The sequence below is a fragment of the Microchirus variegatus genome (assembly GCF_963457635.1).
Source record: "Microchirus variegatus genome assembly, chromosome: 21".
NCBI lineage: Eukaryota > Metazoa > Chordata > Actinopteri > Pleuronectiformes > Soleidae > Microchirus > Microchirus variegatus.
In genome coordinates this window covers 16,798,349-16,816,022 of record NC_139822.1, presented here as the reverse complement: position 1 = coordinate 16,816,022, position 17,674 = coordinate 16,798,349, and the positions used below count along the sequence as shown (strand labels likewise).

Below are 17,674 nucleotides of genomic sequence, written 5' to 3'. Positions count from 1 at the left end.
TCCCCCACACACACGTGATTCGCCTACACATGGACGGCAAAACATACACGGCGCAAGCTCCGCGAAACGAGGCATTGTGGGTAATGGAGTCGTTTGATGACACGCAGCCTGCGCAGTTAGACCTACTCGACTACATTTCCCACAAGACCACGGATGTAGACGCGTCCGCCACAGTGTACAGTGGTATGCAAATATTACATGACGATTATATATGTGTATATGTATATATATATATATATATATATATATATATATACACACACATACATATATATGTGTATATATATATATATATACACACACATACATATATATGTGTATATTTATATATATATACATACATATACACATACATATATATACACATACATGTATATATATATATTTTGTTTAACTTCATTAGTTAATTTCCAAATGTTATTAAATTTACAGCACATTTTGTCCTTTTTTTATATTAGTAACACAATGCAATGCAACTAATGAATGAACAAATGAACTAAACACATTAGAATTTGTTTTTTTAGTCACAAATAAATATAATAACACATTTGAAAAAAAGAATAAACCCAACAATATAACAAACATTGAGTACATAACATTGCATGCATCCGTTTGTGTGTATATGTACTCTATACTATCACATTGTAGATGACAACACGTGTTCCTGTACATAACAGTCTGCAGTCTCACCATTAGATATCACAGATTCTTACACATTGGACCTTTTAAATTGTCAAATTTCCTCAAACAAAGGCGTCAATACCGGAAACTTACTCACTCGCTTATCATCTAGCACTTTATTCTCCACAGGAGGGTCACAGGGGGGGTCACACTGGGCACCTTCAGTTTGAACAGCATTTTCCTGGCCCTTTAATAACACCGTAGTTTGGTGCAAAAACATTCCAAGCCCCGTTTTACACATGTGATCTGGTGTAAATGAATGGTCTCGGCGCACAAAGAAGCACCCCAGTCTCACAACACTGGGCCCCTTTTGTTCCCGACTGGCAACTCTGCCAAGCAAATTTACTACTCTGCCTGGTTGCTTCATATTAATTGCAAGTCCACACATGCAACGAGGCCAAATGAACATACTGCCTCTTTAGAACAACAGAAGCAATATCATTCAGTGATGGCAAACTTTCCCACGGTGCTTGAAAAAGGAGGAAGTACTGGTTGGGGGGTTTCTTGTAATAGGCTAAAAAAGCAGGATTCCCTGAAGTTTGTGTTACACGTGAACATGAACACTGCATGTGCACGGCAGGGATAGCTCCAACAACAGTGCTTAGCATGTGACGCGGGGAGGTGGTGCACATGAGCTGAAAATAACATCAACACTTCAGCGCCAAACAATGCTCAAAATTAGTCTTTTTGCAACATTTTTTAAAACATAAACGTTTCCACCAATATTTGTTAACTTATAAACATACACGAAAATCAAGTGTTTGTTTTCTCCGACAATTCCCCCTATTTTAATTCCATATTTGATTCTATAAACACAGTCTGCCCAGCTTTTATTTTGGCGCTTACGGTTACAATTCACCTATTTAATGCATTCATAAGTTAACAATAAATGTTCAAATGTGGCCGAATGTTATTTCTGGCTTGAGCCACTTTACAAACAGCCCCTCGTAGGTGGCAAGGGTTTCTTTCCATGCACAAAGAAGAGGAGGTGGGGACAAAGTTGTGACGAGAGATGCACACAACAGAGTTGGAAGCACAGTTTGAAGTCGCTGGAGCCGGAGCTGGACTGGGGAAAAAGGTAGGAATGTTATGACCGTTGTGTTTATATTGAAATTATTATAACTTTTTAACTGTTATTTTAAAACGGTGTGAAATTCCTGCACTGAAAAGGAGAAGCTCTCCAAATCTCAATAAAGGGCATTCTATTCTATACCATCTATCTCTCTTTGTTTTTAAGAGGATAAGATGAGGACTACAGTGCTCTTATGTTCATATCAATTCTATTTAATAAAACACACACAAAAGAAGAGACTTAAATGTTAGTCTTCTGGACTATGAAAAACTAGAGAGCCATTTTGGTACCTAAGAAATCTCAAATGGCACAGATGGTGCCAAACTGTGCCAAACCAGAGAACGCCTAGACATCTCTTTACTAAAACCTCTGTTACTTTACTCTGCTTCACTTCAGCAGCATCAGACTTTGCGTCTGCATGTTGTTACATGGCCTCCATGCATTTTTAAGCTCCTACTGCATATTTTAAAGGTGATATTTACTTTAAAATGCAATGGGTTTTTTTAGGCGAGAGAGAAAAAATCCTTCATTTATGCTGTGTTCCATGTGCATATACTCTGACACAGTGGCATTTACAGTGAAACGTTGACACCAAGATAATCCATATAGAGCTTGTAACCGCAGAGATTTACTCTATTTAGTTTTGGCATGTCATTTTCGAGCAGGGACTCTAAAAAGAGGGTCAGGGGAGAAGAGGTTAATATCTTCCAAAAGTTAAATATTATTGACATCAGAGAGAGAGAGCCGTTCCTTCTTTGCGAGTATGATGTTTAATTTAACCATTAAAAAGACCAGCAAACCAACATTCCTTAAACAGGCCCAAAAAATGAAATGATACGCTCAGGGGTTAAAGGGTTAAACCCTTGTATTCCTGTAATGTAATCCTTTGCCATGTATGTCGTGTGACAGGTGAAAGCCACGAAGCGGAGCAGGACGAGCGGAATGCCAGGATGAACGTGACAAAACTCTACGCGGGCGTCATGGACGTCTCGGGCAACGGGAGCGCGGGCGCCCTGGACTCCTTAAACGTGGAGAACAAACTGCTGAACGTCATATCCGTTCTCATCCTCGCCATCACCATGATGTCTCTCGGTTGCTCGATGGAGATTTCGAAAATCAAAGCCCATTTGTCGAAGCCAAAGGGTCCAGCCATTGCACTGGTGGCCCAGTTTGGCATCATGCCGTTCACCGCTTTCTGCATAGCGAAGATTCTGCAGATGAATGACACCAAGGCCGTGACTCTGCTCATATGTGGCTGTTGTCCGGGCGGAACTTTATCAAACATATTTTCCCTGGCCGCTAAGGGCGACATGAACCTCAGGTGAATCCTTATTAATGCATCGACTGTCAAATGTCTTTGTCAGGCTATCCAATGTTTTTTCTCTCTGATATCCCCCCCCCCCCAATCTAGCATCTTGCTGACCACTTGTTCCAGCTTTGCAGCCCTGGGTCTGATGCCTTTAACGCTCTACGTTTACTGTCAAGGCTTCGGCGACCTGACGCACGCCGTCCCGTACCTCAGCATCGTCACCACCCTCGTGCTCACGCTGGTGCCCTGCGCCGTCGGCATAGCCGTTAAGCACTACAAGCCACAGTACACAGCCGTGATCCAAAAAGTAAGACGCAGATCATTCATGATTTTTAAACTAGGAACCCCGAAACTAAAGACGGCTAAGGGGGAATGTAGTCATCAATGTACGGGACTCTTGTGACATGCTCTCACAGGTTGGCTTCAGCATCCTGATCATCTCCTCCACCCTGGCCGTAATCCTGTGCGGCTTTGCCGTCAAAGAACTCCTATGGATGGTTCTCTCGCCTGATAATTTGGCAGCGGCCGCACTGATGCCGGGGATCGGCTACGTCCTGGGATACGTCTTGTCTCTCCTTTTCAGATTCAATGCTCCGTATGTGAACGCGCACCACATACTGTGTATCCATCTGTGCTGTAAAGGGGATCATCGCTATGTTCCAAAAGGATCTGAGGAACATACACTCTTAGAAATAAAACTGCCAAGTAGAACCATATGAAGTTCTTCGGCTTGTCCTCATAGGAGAACCCTTTTGGGGGGGGTTCCACCAAGAAACCTTTTAAAACCCTTTATTCAGGAAAGGGGGTTTAAAGGGTTCTCTGGATCAAAATGGTTCTTACTGGAACCATTAATGTTACCAAGAACCCTTGAAAAACCCTTAAGTGTAGGACCTTTTTAGAGTAGGGTTAGGGTTAGGGTTGGGATAACTGATGATATTATAGGCCTAACAAAATTAAATTTAATTAAATGAAATAATCAAAGGCATAGACCAGGAGTTATGGTTGAAAAAATGATCCCTTTATATTATTGGACCCGTTAAGGAAAAGTGGGGAACATAGGTACGCTCCCCTGTAAAGCCAGTCTACACTAGCCCAGTTAATATGCTAAATAAGGTCTATATACTTCACATGCACATAGTGATGGTTTTCCATCAGTAATTTATGCTTTTACAGCTACATTTCAGTATGTAGCTGAAATATAGCGTCAAATACTGTCAAATTTAACATGTATGTAACTGGTACATGTCATGCATATGAAAGAGATGACTTACAGTCACACAGCAATTTCAAGCAAACGTTCACACTCACGTTTTCCAGGTGCAGGAGGACCATCTCCATGGAGACCGGGTGTCAAAACATCCAGCTGTGCTTCGCCATTCTGAAGGTGGCCTTCCCCCTGGAGGTCATCGGCTCCATGTTCCTCTTCCCGCTGATCTACATGACGTTCCAAAGCGTCGAGGCCCTTCTCCTGATCCTGTGTTTCAGATGTTACGAGAGATTCGCGGCGCCGGCCGAGGGTAAGTGTCACAGCTGTGTTTGTGTTGTGGTTGTGAAGAAGGTTGGAGGGTGGGGCCTGGGGGCCGCATACGTATTTGACAACTAATATTGTCTGTCTCTTCCAGATTTGCGAGAATATTCCAATTCTGACATTAAACCCGAGGAGGTGACGCAGCCATGAGTTCTCCACGCAGGCCTGAATACTGACAACATGATTGTAAAATACTTTGTTTTTTTGTTCTTATCTAAAAAGAGAGATGGTGTCCACTAACTTGGGGGAAATTAGCTCCAAGGATTAACTCTGAGGTCACAAATTTCCAGTTAATAAGGTGACGAAGACATCATTCTTCCACCTGAGCAATATTACTATTGTTATACCATTAAAAATATGTTGAAAAACCTAATACATGCCTTTATCTCATGTACTTTTTTTTTACTGGCCTCCCAAAGAAAACCACAGACAGACTTCAGCTCATCCAAAAACTCTGCTGCTCGTTTATTAACCAGAACCAGGAAGTCTTAGCCGCCCTACGCTGGTAACTCCCTGTAACATTTTAGAGTTGACTTTAAGCTCCTCCTTTTCCTATTATATCCCACCCTGTGTTGTATTTTACCTTTTATTTGCTTTCTAAATGTTATTTTTCTTTTACTGTGAAGCTGCAATCCTTGTAGGAAATGTGCTGTACACGTAGTTTGATGTCTCATCTTTACATTGTACTATTGCGGCTTGTATTTTTGACATGTCGATATATATATATATATGATAATACTCTAATGCTGTTTTAAAGCGTATTGCACCGTAAATATTAAACTGAAGCCTGACTTTGCACTTTTTTTTTTTTCAAATATTTAACTTCACAGATTTACTCACCCAGAGTAATTATGGATTACATAAATTATATTTAATAAATCATATTCTTCAAATACAGTGTTTTTAAACGTGAGTGGTTCACCTTTTTAGAAAACCTCTCTTTCTTGCATTGTAAATATTAGGTCATGTTTGACGTCTGCGTCTTCACAGCACACCGTCAAGCCACATCTCGTATGTAACAAAAACATACGATTGATGTGATCCAACATCAAATCATTGATTAAAAAAAGGACTTTAGGAATTTAGAAGAGGTTTAACATTTAAAAGCGCCAAATTCAGGGAGGATGCGTGTGGCAGATTGAATTTATGGCAGTGTTCTTAGGCTCTACTGCAGGAGGAGAGTGTACCTGAGATCTGTCGTCAATCACGCGATGATGATGATGATGATGATGATGAGGGTGATGATGATGATGGTGGTGGTGGCGACCAGCGGTGGAAGTTGTCCACGTGGCGAATGATAGCGTCGTTTGCCGTCAGCAGTCTGTGGGAAAAAAAAGTCACTGTGCTCCCAGAAAACATTAATTTAATAATAATTAAATTAATTAATAATTAATAATTATGTAAACCTAAACAACTGATTATTTTTTTATTATTGAATACATTTTTTTAAGCACTGTTTAATGTCATTTTGAGTTTTCTGGTGAACACGCACACACACACACACACACAAAAACAGCATACAGGCAATTCAAACATCTCAAAGGATATTTAATCAAATGGTAGAACACAGAGCAAACTTAATTTAAATCTTTTTTTTTTTCCGTCCATATATTAAAATACCATCTTCACAAAAAAAGGAAACAGCCCGGACATAAACTAAGTGGACACAGTCAAACAGAGAGAACACTGACACTGTTACACTAAGCTATACGCAGAATTATTATTTTTTTATTGTTTCGATCTCCCCGGCAACTTTTACAGTGTCACATATAACGTGCCTGCAGTAGGATTTTAAAATGAAGCAGCAAAGTTAAAAAAAGAAAGACCCTTCCAAGAGCTTTGGAAGAATCAAAATAAGCCATGGCTGATCAACAGCAGTCTGGACACATATAAATAAATAAAAACACATTTCCGTTTTCCTTAAAACAGGAGTTTCTGAGTAGCCTGAATAAATTAAAGAAGATAATATTTTCCAGTGTACAAGTGACGTGTCTGCGAAAAAACACACATGATCACTAAGCAGTGGAGGCGTTTCACTGACATTCTTGAAGTTCCTTATGGTACATAGTTACGGACTCCTGTGCATAGAAGTGGAAAGCTAAGGCCATTCGGGGGAGAGGGTATGAAGAGGAGTGCTCGGGGACGAAATATGTGAAACACAGGCCCCCACCACAAATAGTTTGCCCTCAATGGCAGAAAAAAAAAAAAAAAGACTCAGCAGAGCGATCTCTCTGGGCGAACGAGAAGCCTCATACTGTACAACGACACGGTGGAAACGGTGCGAGTCGTTATTGATAACTTTTAAATAACGACGTATTATTAGTCACATCACAAAAAAAGAGAATGCGTGTACGGGACGTCGGACAGCAATCTAGGTTACCTGGCTTTTCATGCATCTTTTCTAATTATGTCCGACATGATTTAAAGGAAAGCAAACGTAAACAAGATGCGGATGAGATTATTAGCTCACTTTGCTAATCCATTCAAAACATACAAACCTTTTTTTTTTTCCCCTTCTTCTAACAGAGGTACCTGCTCTTTACTTCTTTTTTTTTTTTTTAAACTCTACATTTTCAAACTGAGCTTCAGACGTTAGACATAATGCATGAATTCCTATGGAAAAATGTAAGCACGGTATCTACATGAGAATCCCTTCCTCTGTTCTCCTTTGTTGATGGCGAGAGAAACCGTTCCTCTAAGTGAACCCGACGGCTTCTCTCGGAGCCTCTTCAGCCAGGCCGGTCTGTGTCGAACTGTTTTGTGTTGACAAACTGGGCGAGAGACGTGCCACTCACCCCGTGCAGCTCTGGTTGTCTAAGGTAAGTCCACAGGTTGCAGCAATGAGTCAAGCCTCCTTGAGTAATGGCGTATCTGTGGGAAACAGACATGTAATCTGAGATAAAGTAAACATCCACGCATCCACATGAGGGTGCCAATCTCCACTGCAATTGTACCGACGCATGAAAATGTACCAAATCGATTTAAATATGTATGTCTATGTGCATGTAAACAGTGCAACACTGGGCGTAGATGCAGTTTATTTCCGTGTTACGGAGACTTTGGCAACCAATGCACGTGTTGATGTTAACCGTAAAATGCTTAAGGCCACTGTTCAACATCTTTTATACAAACATCACTTTTAAATAAGAACTGAATATGAGAATTGAGAAGGTTTACCGTCAGGGAAGTCCATTTCAGAGTCCAGAGAAAGGCTGTGTTGGTCACTGCCTGCAGACGTCCTCCTCTGCGAGGACGAGGGAGCGGTAGCGCCTGCATTCTCCAAAAGCCAAGAGGGTGAAGGAGATGAGGATGGCGGCGGTACAGGGTGGACCACGGTCATCTCGGAGTGCTGCTGTTTCAGGGACGAAGGCCTAGAGGGGCCGGCCTCTGGCGCTGCGGCATGCTGACCCTCACATAGCACGATCTGGACTCGAGACTCAGAGGCGGGGGCTGAAGTCGTGGTGCCGGCGTTGCTTACAGCCTCCTCGTACGAGGGCAGGGTCACCTGGACTCCTTCCACCATGATGGACACAGGCTGGCCAGATACACCCTGATCACGTCTATGTGTGACAGGACCAGGATGACATTTAAATCTCTCAGATTCTTTAATTCCAGGAAACTGGTTGTGGGAAAAAAAAAAAAAACACTCACCGGTGCAAGGATTTGAACTTTGGCTGTAAAAGGACAAACAGAACCACGAGGAGCAGGATGAGGGCAACCGAGCTGGCTGTGGACGCCACTATGGACAACGCGGGCATCCCCAGGGGTAAAGCTGTATCGCGACCTGTCGGACCAATGACTGGATTTATCGGTATGGAACTTAATTTCATCGTTCAAATCATTTTCATCTCATCTTAATTACCTTGCTTCATGAGGCAGCTGAGCTTCATTTGGCTGTCCCACTCCCCATATTGACAGGTAAGGTATTTATAATCACCCTTCAGGATATAACCTTCTTCACAGAAATATTCAATCACAGTGCCGTGAGACAGTCTTTGGCAGGGGGAGGGGTGGCAGGTGTAGCCCCCGTTCTCTGGCTCAAACGGAGGCTGACATACTGTTCACAGGAGAAACAAATAGACAGCAACGGTGGCACGTTAGTGTTGTAAGTTCAAACTATTTGATGGGGGACATATTTGATGTTTTTTTTTGTTGCTTGTACCGTCACTCCGTATGCAGCGAGGAGTTTCAGAGGACCAGTGTCCTTGCGCGCTGCAGGTGAGAATGCTGGGGCCATCGAGCAGGTAACCTGGCTCACAGTTGTACTGCAGAACCGTGCTCACGGGGAACAAGCTCCTGTTGGTTTCTGTCAGATTAGTTGAGCTATGCTGCACCATGGAGGGTCTTATACAACCTTAAAAGGGGATAACATTGAAAAAAAATAAAATGAATGCCTTCAATAGCAAACACAGACTTTGTTTATATAGAGAGGAAATAAAACAATGTGTTATACTACATAAGAATCTTTACCTTGCTCCATGAGGCAGCTGACTGGCATTAGGTCGTCCCATTTTCCAAACTGACACGTATGGAATTTGTAATCTCCCTTCAGAATGTAGCCTTCGTCGCAGTAATATTGAATCACAGTGCCGTGGGAAAGTCTCGCGCACGGTGAGGGGTGACAGGTGTAGCCGCCGTTCTCTGGCTCATACGGAGGCTGGCATACTGTAAATACAGTAGGTTTGACATTAATATTAGCAACTAAATATATATACTAAATAATAATAATAAATGTAATGCAGATACAGTATGAGCTTTGTCTTTACCGTCACTGTGAATACAGAGGGGGGGTTCAGAGGACCACTGTCCAAGTGTGGTGCAGGTTATGACACTGGGGCCAGCTGGAAGGTAACCCGGGTCACAGTTGTACTGCAGAACTGTGCCCACTGGGAACAAGCTTCTGTTGGTGTCCGTAAGATTAGTCGAGCTATGCTGCACCATGGAGGGTCTTACGCAACCTTAAAAAACATTAAACGGTTGATATCTGTTATAGTTATTTTAAAAAGGTGCTATACTGTATGTATAGGGTGGTGGTGATTATTTGCCAGTATCTACAGCCATTGCTGCATTAACATGAGAATTAATCATTGAAAGTAGCCCTCTTGGGTAGTAGAAAATAAGTGATAGAAATAGAAGCAAAAGTGCTTTATACGTACAGAAACAAAGAGTTTAAATTGAAAGACTCATGTATTAGTTTGTTGACAGGTGGATGTTTAAGACCAGTGTTGCGAGGACTGACCGACCTTGGCTTACGCAGTTGGTCTGCAATGGACCATCCCATTGTCCGTCCTGACAGGTCAGGTAGTTATCGTCTCCATCGAGAACGAAGCCCTCGTTACAGAAGAACTCTATCACGGAGCCGTGAGAAAACATACGACAGGGAGACGGGTGGCAAGTGTAGCCCCCGTTCTCAGGTTTGGTGAGGGGTAGACACGCTGATGAAGGAGGAGCATACAATATACAGTATTAAAAACCAGGTCAATTACATTATTTTACAGGTCAGAAAAGACGGCAACGGACTGAATATCTTACCACCGCTGCGGATACAGTGAGGCGGTTCAGAGGTCCAGCGTCCCAGCGTGGTGCAGGTGAGGATGCTGGGTCCATCTGGCAGGTAACCAGGGTCACAGCTGTACTGCAGTACTGTGCCCACAGGGAATAAGCCCCTGTTGTTTTCTGTGAGGTTTACCCAGCTGTTCTGGACCATGTACGGCCTCACGCATCCTGGGAGGAGAAGACCAGAGAAGACAAAATTCTGTGAATCTCTACTGTTTTCCGAGTACAATTAAAGAGACAAATATTCCAAAATATTTTGAGCATGGTTTGACATACGTTTCTTAGTGAAGCACCAATATGGCTGATACTTAAAGACCCATGGTTGAATCCCTCTGCGTGTATCATTTGTGAAATTACGTTAATGTTGTTGTGTTTTGGGAAATGTTGTTGTTTCTTGCCCTTTAGAACCAGCGTATAATCATCACTAATTAACCTAAAGAATGTATGCAATTTATCAATTTGAACCATAATTGAGTGCAACCATGGACCCTGTCTCTTACCTGATCCTCTCCCAGTAGACACAAAAGTCAATCCCAGCAACAACAAAAACAACTGTTCCGTGGCAGAGGTGTGGGTCAAAAATGATTTGGATGGTGACTCTGTCATTCCATTGCACATCTTCCCCTGCAGAGTCTATTCAACCTGGTAAGATGGGGGGGGGGGGAACAGGTTATTAGGAAGGTACACATTTATCATCATGAAAAGACAGCCCATTATAGCGTTGGGCTTGCAGAGCCTGCAAGCTGTGTGACTAGTAGAATGACAGAACTCAGGGGAAAATAACAGTAATGGTACTATTATCATTGACTGGATACTCCTCTCACTCTTAGCAAAGCTGTCACTGTAGCTAATATTTATATATCCACCATATCACACACGGTTCAGCTTACGTTGGTCCTTTTGTGGCTACACACCCATTCTCACCGCTCCCCCATTAGCTGCGACAGCGCTAAAGATAACAAGGCCAAAAACAAAACACGCTAAAGTATACCTGACAAACAGTGCTGGTAGTTACTAGCTAACAACTGCGCAACCGATGTCATTTAGCGGAACAAACCCTTACCATACCATTAGCTTGCTAACGCTAGCTCGACATTAGAAATTTGCTCGTTAACGTTACCTACCGCAAACACACGGCCTTGCAACCTCCGCCTCTGCTTTCTCACACTTATATGAGCAAAATGTCAACCACAACGATAACATTTAGAGACACGGCGGAAGCAGCAAACATATTATTTACCGAGCTGACTGCTAGCTAGCTAGCTCCCTAACGGCTAACTTGTTGTCACCTACAACAAAATGCTAACTAGCGGCATCGACTGAAGCTGCTCAGCTGAGGAGCCCCGCAGCCATAGTAACCAACATCCGGAAGTGTTCGCGTCCATGGTTACCAAACATTCGGCGGAAACGGAGGAATGTTTATTCGGTTCCGCTATTTAATAACGGTTGTGTTTTCATAGGAACATCGCATTATGGAAATTATCAGAGGGAGTTTGGATGACATTTCCCGACCTGCGTCGGGTGAGCACACAGGTAGCCGAGTGTCCAGCGTGTCTTCAACTCCCTTTGCCCTTGTTGTTTTGAGCAACGATGCTGCAGATATTCCGGTAATTGTGCAAATATTATTCACTTGCAGAACAAAACTGAAGAGTATTTATTGTTTTTAGAAAACACTTTTTTTCTCCCCTGTAGATCCAGAACAGATGTGAGGAAACTAGCAGCTCTTCAGCCAGTGGTCCTGACCAAGGTATGTGTCATAATACACTCACTGGTCATTTTATTAGGTACACCGGACACCTAATAAACCAGTGTGGTCTTCAACATGTTGACATGTTGTGCGTTCAGAGGTGGTCTTCTGCACAGAGGCGGTTCTAGAGTCTGTAGGGGCCCTAGGCAACAATTCCCAGGGGGCCCTTCCTTCCAACCAGTGTGACTTCAAAATGAATTAAATAACATGGAAACACCTTGTAATTAAAAAGTATGTGAAAATATAAATGTAAAGAACAATAAAATACTGTAAATAGCCTTAAAAACTATACAAACTTAGTAAAAAAAATACATTACACTGTAAAGAACCCACATTATAAAACAATATAAACATATAGAACAATAAAATACTGTAAATAACTGAAAAAAACATATAACCTGAGTCAAAAAAAGATATGCATTACACTGTAAATAATCCTCTTCATTTTTTTCAACTTGCAGAACGATAACTTCACACAGGTTAAAGTGAGGTGGGGCCCCTTTAGGGAGGTTTCCTACTGAGATGTCATTGCAAATCGCCCATTGTTGTTTAAGGGGGAAGGGGAGGTGGCTGGCCCCCTATCGGGTCGGGGCCCCAAGCAGTTGCCTGCCCTCCCTGTTCACAAGCTGCGCCTCTGCTTCTGCATATCTTGATTGTAAGGAGTCATTCTTAGTTACTGCATTTCTGTCATCCTCATCTGACCTCATCCGACCCCAAGGCATTTCCTCCAGTGCCGATTTACTTCTTGCATGCATGTGAAGAAAGAGTCTGAGTTTGAGTCTGAATTCACACTGTAAAAAACAAAAAGTTTGCACTTCTTTTAGGTCGTGTCGGCGTTAAGGACGAAGAGAAGGAAGACTCAGAACTCCAAAGAGCCATTAATGAAATGAAACATCTGGACGAGATACTGTCAGAAAGGATCTTCAAAGAAAAAGAAGCCAAACGTGAAAGAAAAGCGCTTCAAACCAAACTCTGGCATGAACTCCTGGTAGATGCAGTCTTTGCAGTGATGTTAATAACATTGTTATTATTGTTATTATGGCGTGATCTGGTAAATGGAGTGTTTTTTTTTCTGCAGCAGAACAAACCACACGGCCACTCTGAAAGTGCTCAGGAAGCTTTGAACACAAGGTTGTTTTTGGCTCTGGAGGCGTCCAGTGGTGAGCGTAAAGAACGGATGACAAACATGGTTGAAAAGTGTAGAACATGTGAGACATGTTTTTTTTTTTTTTGTCTCAAAGGGACAGAAGAAGAAGACGAAGACGACGACTTTGTGCCCGTCTTTGAAACACAGGTTCCTGACTCTGATCGAGACCCGCACGGGCAACCTGTGGAGCAAAGTGAGTCAACGAGTGACACAAAATACATACTTGTACTTTTAAGATTTTACACTTGATGGCGCCATGTGCTCAGGAAACTTATGGTTGTTGTTTTTTTCTGTTGGCTGGTGCAGATATGCAGTATAAGAGTATAGTTTTATATGTTTATCGACAGTGTGACTGCATTTTAGTGTGCATTTTTTAATTTTTGCAGCATATTCACTGCAAACTGATTTTCTTATCCTAGTCTTGTTTTGGTGGCAAACTCAATGCATTTCTCTGTTCAAATACACACCTTCAAGTTGGCTTATTATTTTATATCTTCTTATATCAGGGCTTTAACCTATTCTAGTAACCTGTTCTCCACCACTCTTACACCGTGCAGTAGTAAATAAATGAATAATTATCTTTGTTTCATCTGTGATTTCAGCTTAAATATGTGATTTTATCCATTTTAATCTCACAAATCTTAAATGTACCTTCTCTGACAGACGAATGGAGTCCGGACAACTCCGAAGCGTCACTCGTGACCGGAGAGGAGCAGTTTGAAAACGGCCACCGTGGAGCTTCCAGAGGCAAGAAAGGACAGAAGGACTTTGTCAAGAGAAACATTGAGGTATGTTAAAGGTGCATTATGTAATAAATCTAAAGCAACTGGCCATAAAATCCTCCTAATATGTCACAGAGACTCGGGAGTCTCAGCTGCCGAGCAACCACGGGTTGCCAGTTACGTCAGAAAACGGAAACCTAAAAGACCTCGGTTTTTGAGTTTGAATGTAGTAACTGTTTTTGGCCACATTCTTACATATGGCGCCTTTAAAGTTCACAAACTGGGGTGGATCGCATGACTTAGAGCACATTATGTCAAACTCAAGGCCCGGGGGCCAGATGTGGCCCGTCACGTCATTTTAATGCGGCCCGTGAGTGGTTAATTGGTCTTAAAAATCTGTGTTAAAATAAAAAAGTCTCCCCCACTGTTTGTTTTTAACATTGAGGGGAAATATTTGTCTTGTTCAAGAGTCAGTCATATGCTAAACCTAAACCTTATTTATTCCCCCCCCCCCCCCTCTATATTTTAATAGTTAGCAAGTGGCGACGGCGGCCAAATGCTTTTAACCCAGGCAGAGAAACAGCGCCTGGCTGAGCTCCTGCGACAAATCCATGAAGAGGAAGAGGAAGAGGAAGAGGAAGAGGACATCGCCAGAGGCGGTGACGGCGAGGTAAGAGTCCAGAGGTCTTCAACATCTGACATCAACATAAAAATGTGACATTATCTAACATTTGGCCTTGGAATTATGTTGATTGAGGACATTTTTTGAATAACTCTGAGCTGACAGGTCAGGTCAGACTGGGCAGATATCGATGTTTCAGTGACTGCTTGGCTCCACCGTTCAAACCCTAACCCAGGAGCAGTGGACAGGCATTCAATGGGGATTTTAACTACTGACCCTCCGGTTACAAGCCCACTTCCTTTCCTCTTGGCCACGGTGCTGTTTAATTTTCTGACGTAACCCGTGGTTGCTCGGCAGTTGAGACTCTACTGACTGCAATGATTGGTAGACGGCGGTAGGTGGCGCCACATGCCAAAAACATGATTTCAAAACATAAACATGATTTGCAGTCTGCAAAATTTATTTTTTTAATTGCAAATATTTTGTCTGTACTGTTGTTGTTGGTGAGTTCAGTTTGTTATATGAACATTATTCCTGAGTCTCTGTGACATAGATTTATTACATAATGCACCTTTAAAACGGAATAATTTTGGTTTGCGGACAAAACGAGACGTTCACAGCATTCTTCAACATATTCTGGAACAAATAAGCACTCGATTAATTGAATAAATAATCGACAGATTAATCGATTAACCGTTGACCCACATTGTCCCAACGTCAAATGTTATTATTCTCACTTTTAATGAGCTTCAGTGAGCGTGTTTACCTTTTTACATACGGTTCCATTTAGCTTGACCCTGACAGCTCAAATATTTATTCTTCCTTCCGCCATTTATGACCTTTAGAACAATACTCCAAACACCAAACTGACAGGAGTGCAGATGGTCTTGTTTTTTTTTTTATGAATAAATTGGCCAGATGAAGACTTCCTGTTATTGCGGTCACGAAGGAGCCAGCACATTATTTATGTCACCGGGACGTTGGCGGTCGCGCGTCTTCAGTTCCGAGGTCTTCGACCCGAATCTTGGCGAGATTCCGCGAACCACAACTTGCTGCTCACTGTTTTTGCTTCACACACTTTTCCTGATGTCGCTGACACTGATCCTAACGAGCTGCAGAGTTGTGTTTGGTTCTGGTTGGTAATGAATCAGCGATAGCAGTCAGTACTTGTGGCTCATTTTGGGGCTTCAGTCATGGAGCACTAACATTTGATTCTTCACCACATGTTCAGGCTGACACTTTATGGAGGTTCATACTGGGAATTCGGTACAACAGTTAAATGATTCTTGGAAAACTAAAACTTCACTATGGACCGTCCAGTATTTGTTTAATAACGGGGGAAAATACACTTTCCAACATGACAACTCTACATTTACAGGTAGGTTTTTGTTATTCTAAATGTTATCATTCTGCCTGTGTCTGAAAACGGGCTCTGTCAAGCAATACTATCAGCATTGTTATTTCGCGCTCCTTGTTTATCGAACCCTTTAAGGTACTATTCATTGGTCGACCACACTTTAAGTCACTATATCTCATTGAAAAATGCATCAAGCTGAACTCACTGACACTAAATGAATGTGATTGTTGTACTTGTGCAAACCAGGTTTATTATGAACAGACGTCTCAACCGTTTGGTAGAGGCCTGTATCTAAAATATTGTAGGGTCTAATTAAAAAAAAAATTTAGATACATATATTTATTGTCGCTATTGTTATCATAACTAAATAGAATAAAAATGTAATATCGTTACGTTACCTATTCGGAGAAGAGCAAAAGGACTCGCCAGACTCGGATCGATTCCAAGTCAAACACTGGCCGTGTTAAAACATCGCAGAGCCGTCGCTAGGAAACGCAAAATCGCTATCATGACAATTTGTAGGTGTCACCGCTCCACCCAGTTTATAATAATACTTATATTTCCTGTTTGCCAATTTGCTTTTACTTTCCCCACGTCAGCGTTCAAAGGTTACAGCTGTGTTGTTTTTAGATCCGTGATTGTCTTTGGCACCGACTGAGCGACTGTAAAAATCTCACCGCTCTCACCACTGGGCCGCGATGAGCTCACGACCCGGCCGGTGTTTGTGGAAGCTCAGTTCAGCCCAGAGGTTAACACCAAGGCTTCCAAATTGCTGAATAAGTATTTACGGTTTGTCCGTCCCCCCCCGCCCCCCCCATTAGGCTTACCATAAAACGAAGCAGTGGACCGAGACTTATTTCACTCATGCTTCTCTTCCAGGAGGACATGTGGGCTGTGTCAGTCTTGACAAGACAAGGTTACACCCCGGAGCCTTCTGACCTCCAACAGTTGATTGACGTCGACTCCAAAATGCGCCTCCTCTTCCTCCTCCCCGATGAAGAATTCCACTCGGTGCAAAGTTCCTACGCGAACATAAGCGCGATCCAGGTATGTGTTCAGCAGCGCCGTCAGACAACCAACCGGAGCCGCTCTGACATGAGGTCACGTGTCTTAATAACAAGGTCAACTCAGCGGGGAAGGGACACCTATATTTCTGAATGGGGGAAAAAATCTTCTTTTATCACAATAGGAAGCTCATATTATGAAGCCTTCAATGATGAACAGTTAAAGGCGCCATATGTAAGAATGTGGCCAAAAACGGTTACTACATTCAAATTCAAAACACCGAGGTACTTTTAGGTTTCGTTTTCTGACGTAACTGGCAACCCGTGGTTGCTCGGCAGCTGAGACTCTACTGACTGCAATGAGTGGTAGACGGCGGTAGGTGGCGCCACATGCCAAAAACACGATTTTCAAACATAAACGTGATTTGCAGTCTGCAAAATATTTGTTTTAATGCAAATATTTTGTCTGTACTGTTGTTGTTGGTGAGTTCAGTTTGTTATATGAACATTATTCCTGAGTCTCTGTGACATATTAGGAGGATTTTATGGCACAGTTTCTTTAGATTTATTACATAATGCACCTTTAACCCTTAGAACACAGACTGTTTATAATATAAGAATGTGCAATATAGAGTTTCTTATATCCTAAGGCAATCTGATGAAACATTTCATTCATTTTCACTAACTTTATAAACACACTTGAGCAAAAAGTACACAAAATGTTTAAAACCGGATTGAATCTGTGGAATTTGGAAACACGTCACGGTTCAAAGTTCAACTGGCTCGTTTTTTTATGAACAAAAACAAAAGAGAAATGGTCTATTCTGTGACTTCCGCACAATTATCGCGGAATCTTTATAGCACGACTGAAAATGCGATATAAAATAAATCATAACACAACGCACATTTTTTACAGCCTGAGTATGTGA

At 42.2% G+C, this 17,674-nt stretch overlaps 3 protein-coding genes across 3 annotated transcripts in view; 2 read left to right on the top strand and 1 right to left on the bottom strand.

Moving 5' to 3' along the window:
- Nucleotides 1-29: 29 nt before the first annotated feature.
- Nucleotides 30-4,740, top strand: slc10a1 (solute carrier family 10 member 1; the record flags this gene model as incomplete). The annotated part of the gene is made up of 6 exons (XM_083908061.1): nt 30-183; nt 2,663-3,074; nt 3,165-3,369; nt 3,479-3,657; nt 4,380-4,579; nt 4,685-4,740. The coding sequence occupies 6 exons, from the start codon at nt 30-32 to the stop codon at nt 4,738-4,740; spliced, it is 1,206 nt and encodes a 401-aa protein (XP_083764187.1).
- A 1,415-nt stretch (nt 4,741-6,155) lies between these two features.
- On the bottom strand, nt 6,156-11,405 carry LOC310942152 (sushi domain-containing protein 4-like). Its single transcript, XM_083907466.1, has 11 exons — nt 11,271-11,405; nt 10,647-10,788; nt 10,123-10,314; nt 9,834-10,025; nt 9,357-9,548; nt 9,061-9,255; nt 8,753-8,944; nt 8,453-8,647; nt 8,242-8,374; nt 7,768-8,150; nt 6,156-7,461 (listed from the first exon to the last, which is right to left on the bottom strand). The coding sequence occupies exons 2-11, from the start codon at nt 10,762-10,764 to the stop codon at nt 7,436-7,438; spliced, it is 1,818 nt and encodes a 605-aa protein (XP_083763592.1). The 5' UTR covers nt 10,765-10,788; nt 11,271-11,405; the 3' UTR covers nt 6,156-7,435.
- Nucleotides 11,406-11,618: 213 nt separating this feature from the next.
- fsip1 (fibrous sheath interacting protein 1) overlaps nt 11,619-17,674 on the top strand; it is a gene marked incomplete at both ends in the record, with an annotated part of 31,652 nt that continues 25,596 nt past the window's right edge. The window contains 8 exons of the mRNA XM_083908060.1: nt 11,619-11,753; nt 11,839-11,893; nt 12,718-12,881; nt 12,972-13,082; nt 13,134-13,233; nt 13,704-13,828; nt 14,295-14,432; nt 16,621-16,788. Of these exons, the coding sequence (XP_083764186.1) occupies nt 11,619-11,753; nt 11,839-11,893; nt 12,718-12,881; nt 12,972-13,082; nt 13,134-13,233; nt 13,704-13,828; nt 14,295-14,432; nt 16,621-16,788 (996 nt within the window). The remainder of the gene's footprint in view (nt 11,754-11,838; nt 11,894-12,717; nt 12,882-12,971; nt 13,083-13,133; nt 13,234-13,703; nt 13,829-14,294; nt 14,433-16,620; nt 16,789-17,674) is intronic.

What these genes read in the sequence shown, in the direction of transcription:
- LOC310942152 (XM_083907466.1), bottom strand. Translation starts at nt 10,764, where the DNA reads ATGTGCAATGGAATGACAGAGTCACCATCCAAATCATTTTTGACCCAC. An exon ending in CAGCTGCCTCATGGAGCAAG is followed by an intron (nt 8,945 to 9,060) that starts GTAAAGATTCTT and finishes TCCCCTTTTAAG; the next exon opens with GTTGTATAAGACCCTCCATG. An exon ending in TCGCTGCATACGGAGTGACG is followed by an intron (nt 8,648 to 8,752) that starts GTACAAGCAACA and finishes TCCTGTGAACAG; the next exon opens with TATGTCAGCCTCCGTTTGAG.